Source organism: Bison bison, unplaced genomic scaffold (genome assembly GCF_000754665.1).
Source record: "Bison bison bison isolate TAMUID 2011002044 unplaced genomic scaffold, Bison_UMD1.0 scf7180017864468, whole genome shotgun sequence".
Taxonomy (NCBI): Eukaryota; Metazoa; Chordata; class Mammalia; order Artiodactyla; family Bovidae; genus Bison; species Bison bison.
The window spans coordinates 2,948,456-2,961,160 of record NW_011495029.1 but is presented as its reverse complement, the minus strand read 5'-3'; the positions used below and the strand labels follow the sequence as shown (position 1 = coordinate 2,961,160).

Sequence of the window (12,705 nt, the reverse complement as noted above, 5' to 3'; positions counted from 1 at the left end):
TTGAATGTATGTTTTGGCTATAAGTAACCAAAAAACCTGACTGACAACTAGGACAGTTTATTTTGTCACTTATTAAGGATTCAATAAGTAGGAAGTTTCAGGGCTGATTCAGTAGCATATTAAATTTAGCAATGCCCAGGATTCTTTCCATCATCCTGTTCTGCCACCCTCAACAGATTGGTATCATCTTCCCTCTGGGTCACCAGATGGCTACAGTAGTTCAGGACTTACTCTGTAGCTGTACAAAACCACATCTAAAATCAAGAGGAGTAGGGAGAAGGTGGAGAAGGCAATGGCACCCCACTCCAGTACTCTTGCCTGGAAAATCCCATGGATGGAGGAGCCTGGTGGGCTGCAGTCCTTGGGGTAGTGATGAGTCGGACATGACTGAGCGACTTCTTTCACTTTTCACTTTCCTGCATTGGAGAAGGAAATGGCAACCCACTCCAGTGTTCTTGCCTGGAGAATCCCAGGGACTGTGGAGCCTGGTGGGCTGCCATCTATGGGGTTGCACAGAGTTGGACATGACTAAAGTGACTTAGCAGCAGCAGCAAGGAGAAGGTAGATATGGAGTGGGTTCCTTTTAATAAGTTCTCTTATTGAGGAAGAAAATCCTTTCCAGAAATCCACAGCCTATTTCCACTCTAAATTCAGAACCATATCATATGCTCCTCCTAACTCAACACTTGGCAAAGAAAATTGCCTGACCCTATCCAGTTTTTTATGAAGAAGCACAACCTATCAGACCACATTGATATTAACATTTGAATGAAACTGGGTTTTGTTAACAAGGAAAGGTGGGGATGGCAGTTGAGCAAACAACAAAGAGTATTTGCCACGTTCTTATAATTTGTAATTAATTTTTAAAGCGATGTATTTAAGGTGTATAAAACCAAATAGAAAAAAAGAACACACATTATCGAATGAGACGTGGTTTTTATGACGCTATAATAAATTTTCTAACTTCTTTATATCAGTTGTGTTCAGTTCAGTCATTCAGTTGTGTCCAACTCTTTGCAACCCCATGGACTGCAGCATGCCAGGCTTCCCTGTCCATAACCAACTGATGGAGCTGGCGAAAACTCATGTCCATCGAGTCGGTGATGCCATCCAACCATCTCATCTTTTGTCATCCCCTCCTCCTCCTGCCCACAATCTTTCCCAGCATCAGGGTCTTTTCAGTGAGTCAGTTCTTCACATCAGGTGGCCAAAGTATTGGAGTTTCAGTTTCAATATCAGTCTTTCCAATGAATACTTGGGATTGATTTCCTTTAGGATTGAGTGGTTGGATCTCCTCGCAGTCCAAAGGACTCTCGAGAGTCTTCTCCAACACCACAGTTCAAAAGCATCAATTCTTTGACACTCAGCTTTCTTTAGAGTTAAACTCTCACATCCATACATGACTACTGGAAAAACCATAGCTTTGACTACACACACCTTTGTCAGCAAAGTAATGTCTCTAATTTTTTAATAAACTGTCTAGGTTGGTCATAGCTTTTCTTTCAAGGAGCAAGCGGCTTTTTATTTCATGGCTGCAGTCACCATCTGCAGTGATTTTGGAGCTCAAAAAAATAAAGTCTGTCACTGTTTCCGTTGTTTCCCCATCTATTTGCCATGAAGTGAAGAGATTAAATTGTGAAGTGAAAGTCACTCAGTTGTGTCCGACTCTTTGTGACCCCATGGACTATACAGTCCATGGAATTCTTCAGGCCAGAATATTGGAGTGGGTAGCCTTTTCTTTCTCCAGAGGATCTTCCCAATTCAGGGACTGAACCCAGGTCTCTTGCATTGCAGGCGGATTCTGTATCAGCTGAGCCACAAGGGAAGCCCAGAGATTAAATTAAGATATTATAAATTATGCATATACATAAACAATTGAAATCTCAACTTGGACCAACTCAAAATATCATACTGTTTAGTAAGTTTCTATTAAAATAAATACATCATCTTCAATTAGGTCTTCTTGAAATTATCTTCTGTATCGTGAACAACAAAAACAAAAAACAAGGAGCATCATTCATCAACCAGATATAAAAGGGTTAAGTCACAACTCACTGCAGTTGGCTACCAACCCTATTCCCTGAGATGAAATCAGGATGAAAAAACAGGATGAGCACTATGTGCTGAGGATAACAGGCCTTTAAATAGTTAGATGTACATCTCAGAAAGAATTTAAATTACTGGGGATTCTTGCATCTTTTCATACATAGAAAAGCCCTAAAATCATTACCTTAAGATAGCTCTTCTTGGTAACTACTATAATCTTTTACCAAGATGTATGCATGACTATGGGCTTCCCTGGTGGCTCAGACTGTAAAGAATCTGCCTGCAATGCAGGGGACAGGGTTGGATTGCTGGGTCAGGAAGATCCCCTGGAGAAGAGAATGGCAACCCACTCCAGTATTTTTGCCTAGAGAATTCCATGGACAGAAGAGCCTGGTGGGCTACAGTCCATGGGGTCGCAAAGAGACACGATTGTGCAACTCACACACACACACACACACGACTACATGTATATCCTAGGCAAAAAATTCATAAATATAAACTGGCTCCTCTCCAACCTCTTCAGAGAAGTTTACTCAGTTATTGACAGACTGTCTCCTGGGCTATAGTCTTCAGTAAGACTCTGAATAAAACTTGAAACTCTTAAAATTCATTGTTGTTCAGTTGCCCAGCCATACCCGACTCTTTGCAACCCCATGTACTGCAGCATGCCAGGCCTCCCTGTCCCTCATCATCTGCTGAAGTTTGCCCAAGTTCATGTCCATTGCATTGGTGATGCCATCCAGCCATCTCATCCTCTGACACCCTCTTCTCCTTCTGCCTTCAGTCTTTCCCAGTGTTTCATACTGTGGGTTTTTCTTTAAGTCAACAATTTTTCAGCCCCTAATACTACTACATAAAGTCAGTATAATTCATGCCTTTTAGTGACCTTTATTGCTTTAATGATATTTATATAAATTCCTACTCTGACAGCATCAAATAACTAATAAATTTATAATTCATTTACTGAGGAAATAACACAATTTACTATTAAAGCAAGAGAAATATTTTTCTTTCTCTAGGCCACAGGACTGGAAAAGGTCAGTTTTCATTCCAATCCCAAAGAAAGGCAATGCCAAAGAATGCTCAAACTACCGCACAATTGCACTCATCTCACGCGCTAGTAAAGTAATGCTCAAAATTCTCCAAGCCAGGCTTCAGCTATAATACGTGAACGATGAAATTCCAGATGTTCAAGCTGGTTTTAGAAAAGGCAGAGGAAACAGAGATCAAATTGCCAACATCAGCTGGATCATCGAAAAAGCAAGAGAGTTCCAGAAAAACATCTATTTCTGCTTTATTGACTATGCTAAAGCCTTTGACTGTGTGGATCACAAGAAACTGTGGAAACTTCTGAAAGAGATGGGACTATCAGACCACCTGATCTGCCTCTTGAGAAACCTATATGCAGGTCAGGAAGCAACAGTTAGAACTGGACATGGAACAACAGACTGGTTCCAAATGGGAAAAGGAGTATATCAAGGCTGTATATTGTCACCCTATTTATTTAATTTATATGCAGAGTACATCATGACAAATGCTGGGCTGGAAGAAGCACAAGCTGGAATCAAGATTGCCGGGAGAACTATCAATAACCTCAGATATGCAGATGATACCACCCTTATGGCAGAAAGTGAAGAGGAACTAAAGAGCCTCTTGATGAAAGTGAAAGAGGAGAGGGAAAAAGTTGGCTTAAAGCTCAACATTCAGAAAATGAAGATCATGGCATCTGGTTCCATTATTTCATGACAAATAGATGGGGAAACAGTGTCAGACTTTATTTTGGGGGGCTCCAAAATAACTGCACATGGTGATTTCAGCCATGAAATTAAAAGACGCTTACTCCTTGGAAGGAAAGTTATGACCAACCTAGATGGCATATTCAAAAGCAGAGACATTATCTTGCCAACAAAGGTCCGTCTAGTCAAGGCTATGGTTTTTCCAGTAGTCATTTATGGATGTGAGAGTTGGACTGTGAAGAAACCTGAGCGCCGAAGAACTGATGCTTTTGAACTGTGGTGTTGGAGAAGACTCTTGAGAGTCCCTTGGACTGCTGTGATTCATGGGGTCGCAAAGAGTCAGACACGACTGAGTGACTGAACTGAACTGAATTGAGTGAGATTAAAATGAGTGAATCTGCTATAAAGTATTGATTTCTCTTAAATTCTAGTTTTGGAAGTGATGTTCTGCCAACAGCTGAAATTGCTTATTGATTTATATTTTTTCTCTTGAGTGTTCCTTTTTGGTTTTATCTTATATATTAGGGACTAGACAAATCTGAGACTGGTTATGTTAAAATTAAATCAAATGTTTGTTTAAAATATTTTAATTAGAATTAAGAGACATAATATATACATAATTTTTGCTACACTAGAACATATAAAGATAATATTTAAGGAACGTGGATTAGTTTAGTCTTCTTATGCATTTTGCTAGTCTGATTTTGTGTTAATTCACAGCAAAGGGGTGATTCTGGGCTGCCAGCTCCTCTCCATATAGTGGCTCCACCATGGTCGAGGGCTCAGGTTCCGGCACTGGCCCCTTTGCATTCTTTGCAGTTGGAGAAGATGTCCAGTGTGCTAAAGTCAGGCCTGAAGGTGATACACATTACTTTTGCCCACAAAACTTTTTGAAGAATTTAGTTAGGTGGCTCCACCTAACCGTAAGGGAAGATTCAAATCAGTCTCTTTGTGTGCCTCAGGAAAAAGATAGATGATTTAGTCAGCATTCAGCAGTGTCTCAGTCACGGAGACATGGAGTATAAGGAACTATGTACTGCATGCATCTCTGTATTTCAGGACCCAGCACAGTTCTCATTCAATATATGGTAATGAATTATATTGCACTTTCTGTTGGCTATATAAACAAATAAAATAGCACATAAGGACTATATCATCATTTATAATGATTTTCAAAAATTTTGTTCTATTCTAGCCTATAATAACTTGAGATCAAATAAAGTTCTGTTGACCTATTTATTTAATGTTGCAAAAATATAGTCATCAAATGCAAAGTCCTTTAGAAATGGTTTCTATCAGAAAATAATAAGCATCATAACATTTAGAGGAAATGTCAGATGATGTATGAATGCCTGAAAATACGACATCCACTGTTGTGAACTAACATTATCTTAAGTAATGTGAACAACTTGAGCCAAAAAATAGAAATATGTATAATGTAAACAAGTTAAAATATCCAAATGAGGACGCATTAAACTACTGCCTTACATATGTCTGATAAGATATCTTTTTGCCCCATATAGGTATGTTTACTGCAGTTCTCCACAGAAAGAGTAAGCACCAATACTGAATAGTAGCAGGGAGGCAGTTAGGGGGAAATTTTTCATCAGTAGCCAGTTCTCTAAAAGAGAAGACTACCATCATCTTCTCACTTAAAAATAGGTCGCTCTGAAGCAGGTTGCTGCTGCTGCTGCTGCTGCCGCTAAGTCGCTTCAGTCGTGTCCGACTCTGTAGGACCCATAGACGGCAGCCCACCAGGCTCCCCCATCCCTGGGATTCTCCAGGCAAGAATACTGGAGTGGGTTGCCATTTCCTTCTCCAATGCATGAAAGTGAAAAGTGAAAGTGAAGTCGCTCAGTCGTGTCCGACTCTTAGCCACCCCATGGACTGCAGCCTACCAGGCTCCTCCATCCATGGGATTTTCCAGGCAAGAGTAGGTTGCTAGTATGGTATTATTGATTGCAACACCACCTTTTTTTTTTTTTTGCTCCCACCCCACATTGCCTTTTTATTGAACCAAATAAATTATGTTAAAAAACCTGCATTTAAGTTATAGTTAACTTATGCATACAGAAGTAAAACCTCTTTCATTATTTATATTTGAAAGCACTTGTTTAAATCACTTCTGACATCATATAGTGTAGTAGATAACACAATTACAGAGAAAGAGTAACAATAGTTACAATACAGTGATACAGGGATAATAAATCCAAAGGGAGCAAAAGCTCCTTTTAACAAGGTCAGAATGGATGCATTAAAAACTATGCATGTAGTTTCTTCTAAAGGGTACATTTATTGGAGTAACGGCCAAGGAGACTAAGACAGTTGAACTGCCTCCTAAAGGCTTCTTGAGGAGGATTGGGTTATGGGACATACTTCAGGGAGATGGAAGAGATGTTACCTGGGTGAAGGTCCATCTGAAAAAAAATGTGGGGTGACTTTCAAGGTGGGAGTGATGGCTGGGGAATTCTTTCTGCTTCAGCTAGGATACTTGGAACGCTGCTCTTTCACCTCCTGTCTCTGTGGTTTTGTAACTCAGCCTCTTCACTTTAATGAATTCTAAAATGCAGGTAAGCAAACCAATGGAAAAAAAATTCAATTTACTATTTGGCTGACGCTTCTAAAAAATGACTTGACAAATTAAAGGATTCTGAAGAGCATTACTAACGAAGCCCCAAAAGTGTTTGTGGTGATGGAGGGGCTGATACTCTTCAGGAAACCTGCGGATCTTCAGCGCCACCTTTTCTTTTACTTTCACGCACCTTTTCACCTTTCTCTGTCTCTATGCTCCCGGCAAGATTTTTTGGTTGAGTGAGATAAGGCCAGACTTTGGGGCAGAGCCTCAGGTAAGTATTCTAGCTCTGCAGTACTAAGTGACCCAGTATAAGTTCCGCATCTTGGTTTCCTTATCTGAAATACTTACCTCACTGGGTAGCTCTACAACATAAGTAAGATCATTATCAAGGGCTCAGTAGCGTCTTGAGACACACGTGTGACCCTTGTCTTACGCGTCTGCGAGGATGGCAGGCGCTGTACCGAGTTCAGAGTAGCTGTTATGATCTCCTCTTTCCTCCGGAGCCCAGTGCGTGTGCCCCACCGGTGAGCACGGCTGACCTTCGGAACACTCCAGGTTTGCGTCGGCAGGTGAGCGCCCCCTTGGCTCCAGTCGGCCAGTGGCGGGGGAGGGGAGAAAGAAGCTGGAGGGGGCGGGGGAGAGGGGCGGAGCTGCCCGGGACGCTCCCGGCGGCACAGCGCGTCCTGGGCTACTGCCCAGGAGAGACGAGGAGGCGGCAGCAGCAGTGGCGCCCACAGGCCGAGCTGTCGGCGCTCTTGGGGGTCTGCCGGTGATTGATCCAGAGAGGAGTGGGTGGCGGTAGCCAGAACCCGCCGCTCTAGCGGCGGCGTCAGGTGAGAACGCTAGCCGCAGAGACTCGGGCGTGGCGGCTGCCGCACAGGGAGTCGGAGCCAAACTCGCGGCGCGGCCTTGCACGTCCTGGGAGGAAGGGACGCGGAGACACTTGCAGACGACTCGAAGCAGAACGTTACCCCTGTCCAGTCGCACGGAGCCTGTCATGCAAGCGACGCCCCCCTGGGTCAGGTCGCCCCTCAGGTGCCCGCCGAGCTCGCGCTCGCGGCTGGATGAGGGCGGGAGCGGGCGCCGAGCCGCAAATGAAAGCGGCCAGATGAGCGGCGAGGGCGACTACAACTTCAGGCGGGTGGCGATTCGGCGGAAGTCCAACCCCTCCTACCTGCCGCTCGGGACCCCGCGGCCCTGGAGTCGGCCGTCGTCGCACCTGGCTTGGGCCGAGTCGGCCACGTCCAGGGGCCAGGCCTCGGCAGACGCCCCAGGTAAGCGTGTCGGGAGGTAATGGTGGGCGGGGGCGTTGTCGCAGGTGAGGGACCGCCTTTGCCTGGCAGGTGCGTCGGGTCCGCAGCAGCCTTGGGCGCTGGCGCCAAGACCTTCCCGGGGGCCCGCGCCGGTCAGCCCAGCCACTTAGCTAATTGTCACCCTTCCCCCAAAAGTCCTACGCGGGAGCGCGCCTGGCGCCGATCTACCTGTCCTGGAGGTCACTTACTAGGGAATTCCGGAAGTAAAGGATAACTTAAAAATAAAAAGTTTGGTTAGGAATTAATAAGACCTGTTTTCTACATACTGAGGTTTAAGTTTTTTTCTCTAAATTGCTTCGGGCAGACCTTGTGAAGGATTAATACAATGAATGCGGCAGGCTAGATCCACCCTGGTCTGGCGGACTCGTGTTTGAGTGACTTCGGACGAGCAATCCCGAATGCTCCAGTTTTCCCTTTTGAAAAAGACGCTGGAGTGTGGAAAACTGCTGATCTCTCAGAAGGAAACATATTCTTACTATCAAGAAATAGAATTTTATTGTGTTTTTGTGTTGTTAAATTAAGATGATCAGTAATGCGGTATTTTGAATTCTGAATTCTCATTGATTGTTAGTCTTGGAAGAAATCCTCAGACTGACCTATTCCAGCCCACAGTTTTTCTCCTTTTTTCTTTAAAGGCATTCTGTTCTCCCTAGGCAGGCTTGAAATCTATGTAGGGCACACCAGGGATTTTTCTCTTGAATTGCGAAACTTTTTTTTTAAAGTCCCTGCCCCCCGTTTTGCGCTCTTATTGTGCAAAAACCAGAGATGGCTTGTATATACACCAGTTATGAGGCAGAAACCTTATTTGAATGGCGGAAATAACAATTCTTTTATTCACTTACACTCATTTTATTCTTATTAAGCAAAGCTGTTATGATGGTTTAAATGTGAAGTATCGGAACTTAAAAATTTTTCTCTGTCCTTGTGCTGAAGCTGTAGTATTCACAGGGCAAAAAAACATGATGGATGATGACTTACAAATTTATAGCTACATTAGATAAGGGAAGAAATAATGATGTGAGAAAATATATAAGTGAAAGTTGCTCAGTCGTATCCGACTCTTTGCGACCCCATGGATTATACATATGCAGTCCATGGAATTCTCCAGGCTGCAATACTGCAGTGGGTAGCCTTTCCTTTCTCCAGGGGATCGGTAATTGAATCACAGTGCTTTAGCTCTCAATTTCCTTATCTTCAAAGTGAAGACTGGTGAAATAACCTCTAAAATCTCTTCCAGATTTAGATGTGAGTCACTCTAAAATGAATAGAAGAGGATTTTCTTCCATTTTAAGTGAAAGTTCATTACTTTGTTTTGGAGTTACTTATTTATCAATTTTTAAATTGTTTGAGCTACTTGATTTCTTAATCATCAGCAGTTTTCAATTTGAGGGTAAAGGGATCCAGTTTCTTTACATCATTATTACTTAAAATTACTGTTACTTAAAATCACATGCTTAGTTTCAAACTCTGAGTCCCTGAACAGAAGATGAATTTCTCTCCTAGAAGTAGGAATGAGCCGTCTGTAAACCATTTCTACAAGGCAGCTGTGCCTTTAGAAGAGTCCTTTCTTCTTTTCTATTCTCTTTTTTCCTTAGGAGAAAATCCAGAACATTTTTTTTTTAATTGAGGGGGAGAACCTGCAATAACTTTTCTAGATCTGTTAGGCTGTCTCAGTATTGTTTAAAAGAACTCAAAAGTTTTTGTTGCCATTATTTTCAAGGTTGAAAATTAATCACTGTATGGAATAATTGTTTGTCTTTACCATAGTGTAATCTGTAGTATCTGTTGGAGAGTGATCTAATATTTTGCAAAGTAGTCTGAAACTATTCAGTTTGGTGAGATGAAAACATTTTAGAAATTGCTTCCTTTTTTGAGTCTTATCTGCCTCCCTATTAAGTTTTATCTGTTATCATTATATAAGTAAGATCCTCCCCTCATCAAAAAGTAAACCATGTTTAAATTTCCAAGAAATGCCAATTTACTCTGTAGTACCTAGAAAAATATTTATAAATGAAAACTACAACATTTAGACCCATTGCATATGTAGTAGATGTTACTCGTAATTGAAATGTTACTTTCTCTGTTGAAGAAGGAACAAAAACTGAAAGGTCAAGAATGTAGAGAATTCAGTTTAATGATGTTATGTTATATTCTATGAATGTGAAAGCCATTATTTTTAGAGTTCTCTGTTTTTTCTAAAAAAGAAAAAGACAGAAGACAAGGTAATTAAATTAAGACATAGGCTTTGGGGTCATATAGCACCCAATTTCAAGTCCTTATACTGCCAGTTGTATGAATTGAATCAAGTTTTTTAATTTCTCAGTTTCTTCATCTGGACAGTGGAGATAACAGAACTTTATAAGATTGTGGGAAGGATAAAGTAAGCTTATATTGATGAATGTCTGACACAAAACAAGCAATACAGCACATAACAAGGAGTCATTATCCCATCTGTTTTCCAAAAAGTCTGGCGCTGGGACTGGCATGTAAGAGACACTGTAATTATTTCTTGAATGAATGAAAATCCTTCTCCTGTGATGTTCATACTATTTATTGAGTGCATTTTCTGTACTAAGAACTGTGGTTTGTGATACCACAGTTAAGTATGTGTAAGTATGTATGTGTGCGAATATATTTCACAACAATTTTAGTAGATAGGGAGTATTATGCTCATTTTCCAGCTGAAGAAATTAAAGCCCAGAAAGTTTTACTTAGCTTGCTTGGAACTTAAACTAGTACTTGTTTAGCTAGTTTCAAATTCAGGTATGCCTGGCATTAAAGGCAGCACTCTTACCACACTTCACATAAAGCATGTAATTCCATTATGGTAAAAATATATATTTAACGGTATATTTTATATACACAGCAGAATGAAAATTTTCTTATTTTGTGTGTGTGCATGTGTTTTTGTTTTGGTCCAGCTTTTTTTCAGTTTTCCCTTTTTTCTTTTCCATAGTCTGAATATCCAAAGCCCTTGGGGTTGAGAGAGAGTTTATCTATTGAATATCATTGAAGGTAGCTTATCTCCTCAGTTATTCCTTAGTTTTATGAGAATCTTGAAGAATCTTTATTGAAGATGATTTTCTATAGAAAATATATTTGCTTCTACTTCCAACCATGGCCACTTTGATTAGCCAAGCATTTCTCCGAAATTTAGCTCAAGTTTGCTGAGGGAAGATCAACATTGTTGTCATGAATTTTTCCACTTAGGTTTGGTGTAGGTTTACAGACTTCTCTTGGATGGAAGGCAGATTTTTCCTGAAAGTGAAAGTGGCTCAGTCTTGTCTGACTCTTTGCGACCCCATGGACTATCGTGGCCAGAATAATGGAGTACGTAGCCTGTTCCCTTCTCCAGGGGATCTTCCCAACCCAGGGATTGAAGCCAGGCCTCCTGCATTGTGGGCAGATTCTTTATCAGCTGAGCCACCAGGGAAGCCCAAGAATACTGGAGTGGGTAGCCCATCCCTCCTCCAGGGGATCTTCCCGACTCCAGAATTGAACCAGGGTCTCCTGCATTGCAGGCCGATTCTTTACCAGCTGAGCTATCAGGGAAGTCCTAGGCCATTCTTTTTTCCAAGGTGTAACTCCTTCAATGTGGGTTCCAGGTTCAGTCCCTTTTGAGTTTCACAAGCTCAAGACCCATGTCCTGTCCTGCCAGAGCAGAAGTTCCTGGGCTCTAGGTTCTACCACCTAGGTTTAGGCTTATTGTTTTGTTTTTTTTTTTTCTTTTTTACTCTTGTCCTTAGGAATTTCCTTTGTTTTCTTATGATTTCAGCAATGCATTTAAAAGTATATCTGTTGTAATTTATTCAGCATCTGGGTCCTTTGTGGTCAAGGGCTTTCCACACTATTTGATGTGCAGACTTCCTATAAGTAGATTTCCTTTTTCCAGTTCTCACCCTTGTTAGGATGGAAGGCAGATTTTTCCTGAAAGTGAAAGTGGTTCAGTTGTGTCTGACTCTTTGCAACCCCATGGACTATAGAGTCCATGGATTTCTCCAGGCCAGAATACTGGAGTGGGTAGCCTGTTTCCTTCTCCAGGGCATCTTCCCAACCCAGGGGTCTTTTTTCAACACATAATCCAATATCCTGTGCACTTTTTGAGGACTAATTTTACGTTTGTTGGAGAAGGGGGGATGAAGATTCAGGTTATAGCAGTAGGAGTAACTGTAGGTTTCTCAGGTGGCTCAGCAGTAAAGAATCTGCCTTCAATGCAGGAGACACAGGTTCCATCCCTGGGTCAGACAGGTCCCCTGGCGAAGGAAATTGCAACCCACTCCAGTATTCTTGCCTTGGAAAATCCCATGGACAGAAGAGCCTGGCAGGAGTCCATGGCATCACAAAAGAGTTGGACATGACTTAGGGACTAAACAAAACAGTAAGAGTAATTGTTTTTATTGAATGCTGGTTGTGAACCAGGACTGTTTGTGTTTTACTTATTCTTATGACAGCACTGCAAGATAGATGGTATTATCATTTTAGAGGAAAGGAAAAACCAAGTTTCAGTGCTCTACAACCAGTCTAATCTTCTAAAGAGAATTTGAACCAGGTCTCTCTGATTCCAGGACTCACATGCTTATAATACTAGTTCTTAAGGTTTCTCAGGGCTTTGGAGGCGAAGCGCCGTGCAAGTACTGTGTTTCACATATGTTAGGGTTAGTGTTGTTTGTAGCAATAATGAATGCATATTATATTTGAAACAATGATCTAGGCAAACTATCTAAAGGTTTATAATAAAGTGGTGATGGTGATCTTATCAGTTATTCTTAGAAGCTGCTTAAGATTGACTTTGAAATAAGAAAAGTCCTTCAGAGGAACAGGAACCAGGAAGAGTTTTCTTATTTCTTGGAAGGTCAAGAGCAGTTTAAAGAGTAGTCAGTCGTCTTTCAGTGAGTAGCCACGTAAACTTGTGAACCTAGGAATGTTGAGAGAGTTTTAATTCATGGTTACATTTTTGCTTGCATTCCTTTCCTCTACTGAGAAAAACTTAGGGTCATGGATCCAACTGGTAACAGAGAAGACAACTTGAACCTTT

At 41.6% G+C, this 12,705-nt stretch overlaps 1 protein-coding gene across 2 annotated transcripts in view; it reads left to right on the top strand.

Moving 5' to 3' along the window:
• The first annotated feature begins 7,023 nt into the window (after positions 1 to 7,023).
• The window catches only part of FGD4 (FYVE, RhoGEF and PH domain containing 4), a 227,555-nt gene continuing 221,873 nt past the window's right edge, over positions 7,024 to 12,705 (top strand). For both annotated transcript variants that reach the window (XM_010860576.1, XM_010860579.1), the window contains exon 1: positions 7,024 to 7,631. In XM_010860576.1, coding sequence (XP_010858878.1) covers positions 7,355 to 7,631 — 277 coding nt within the window. In that variant the 5' untranslated portion in view covers positions 7,024 to 7,354. The remainder of the gene's footprint in view (positions 7,632 to 12,705) is intronic.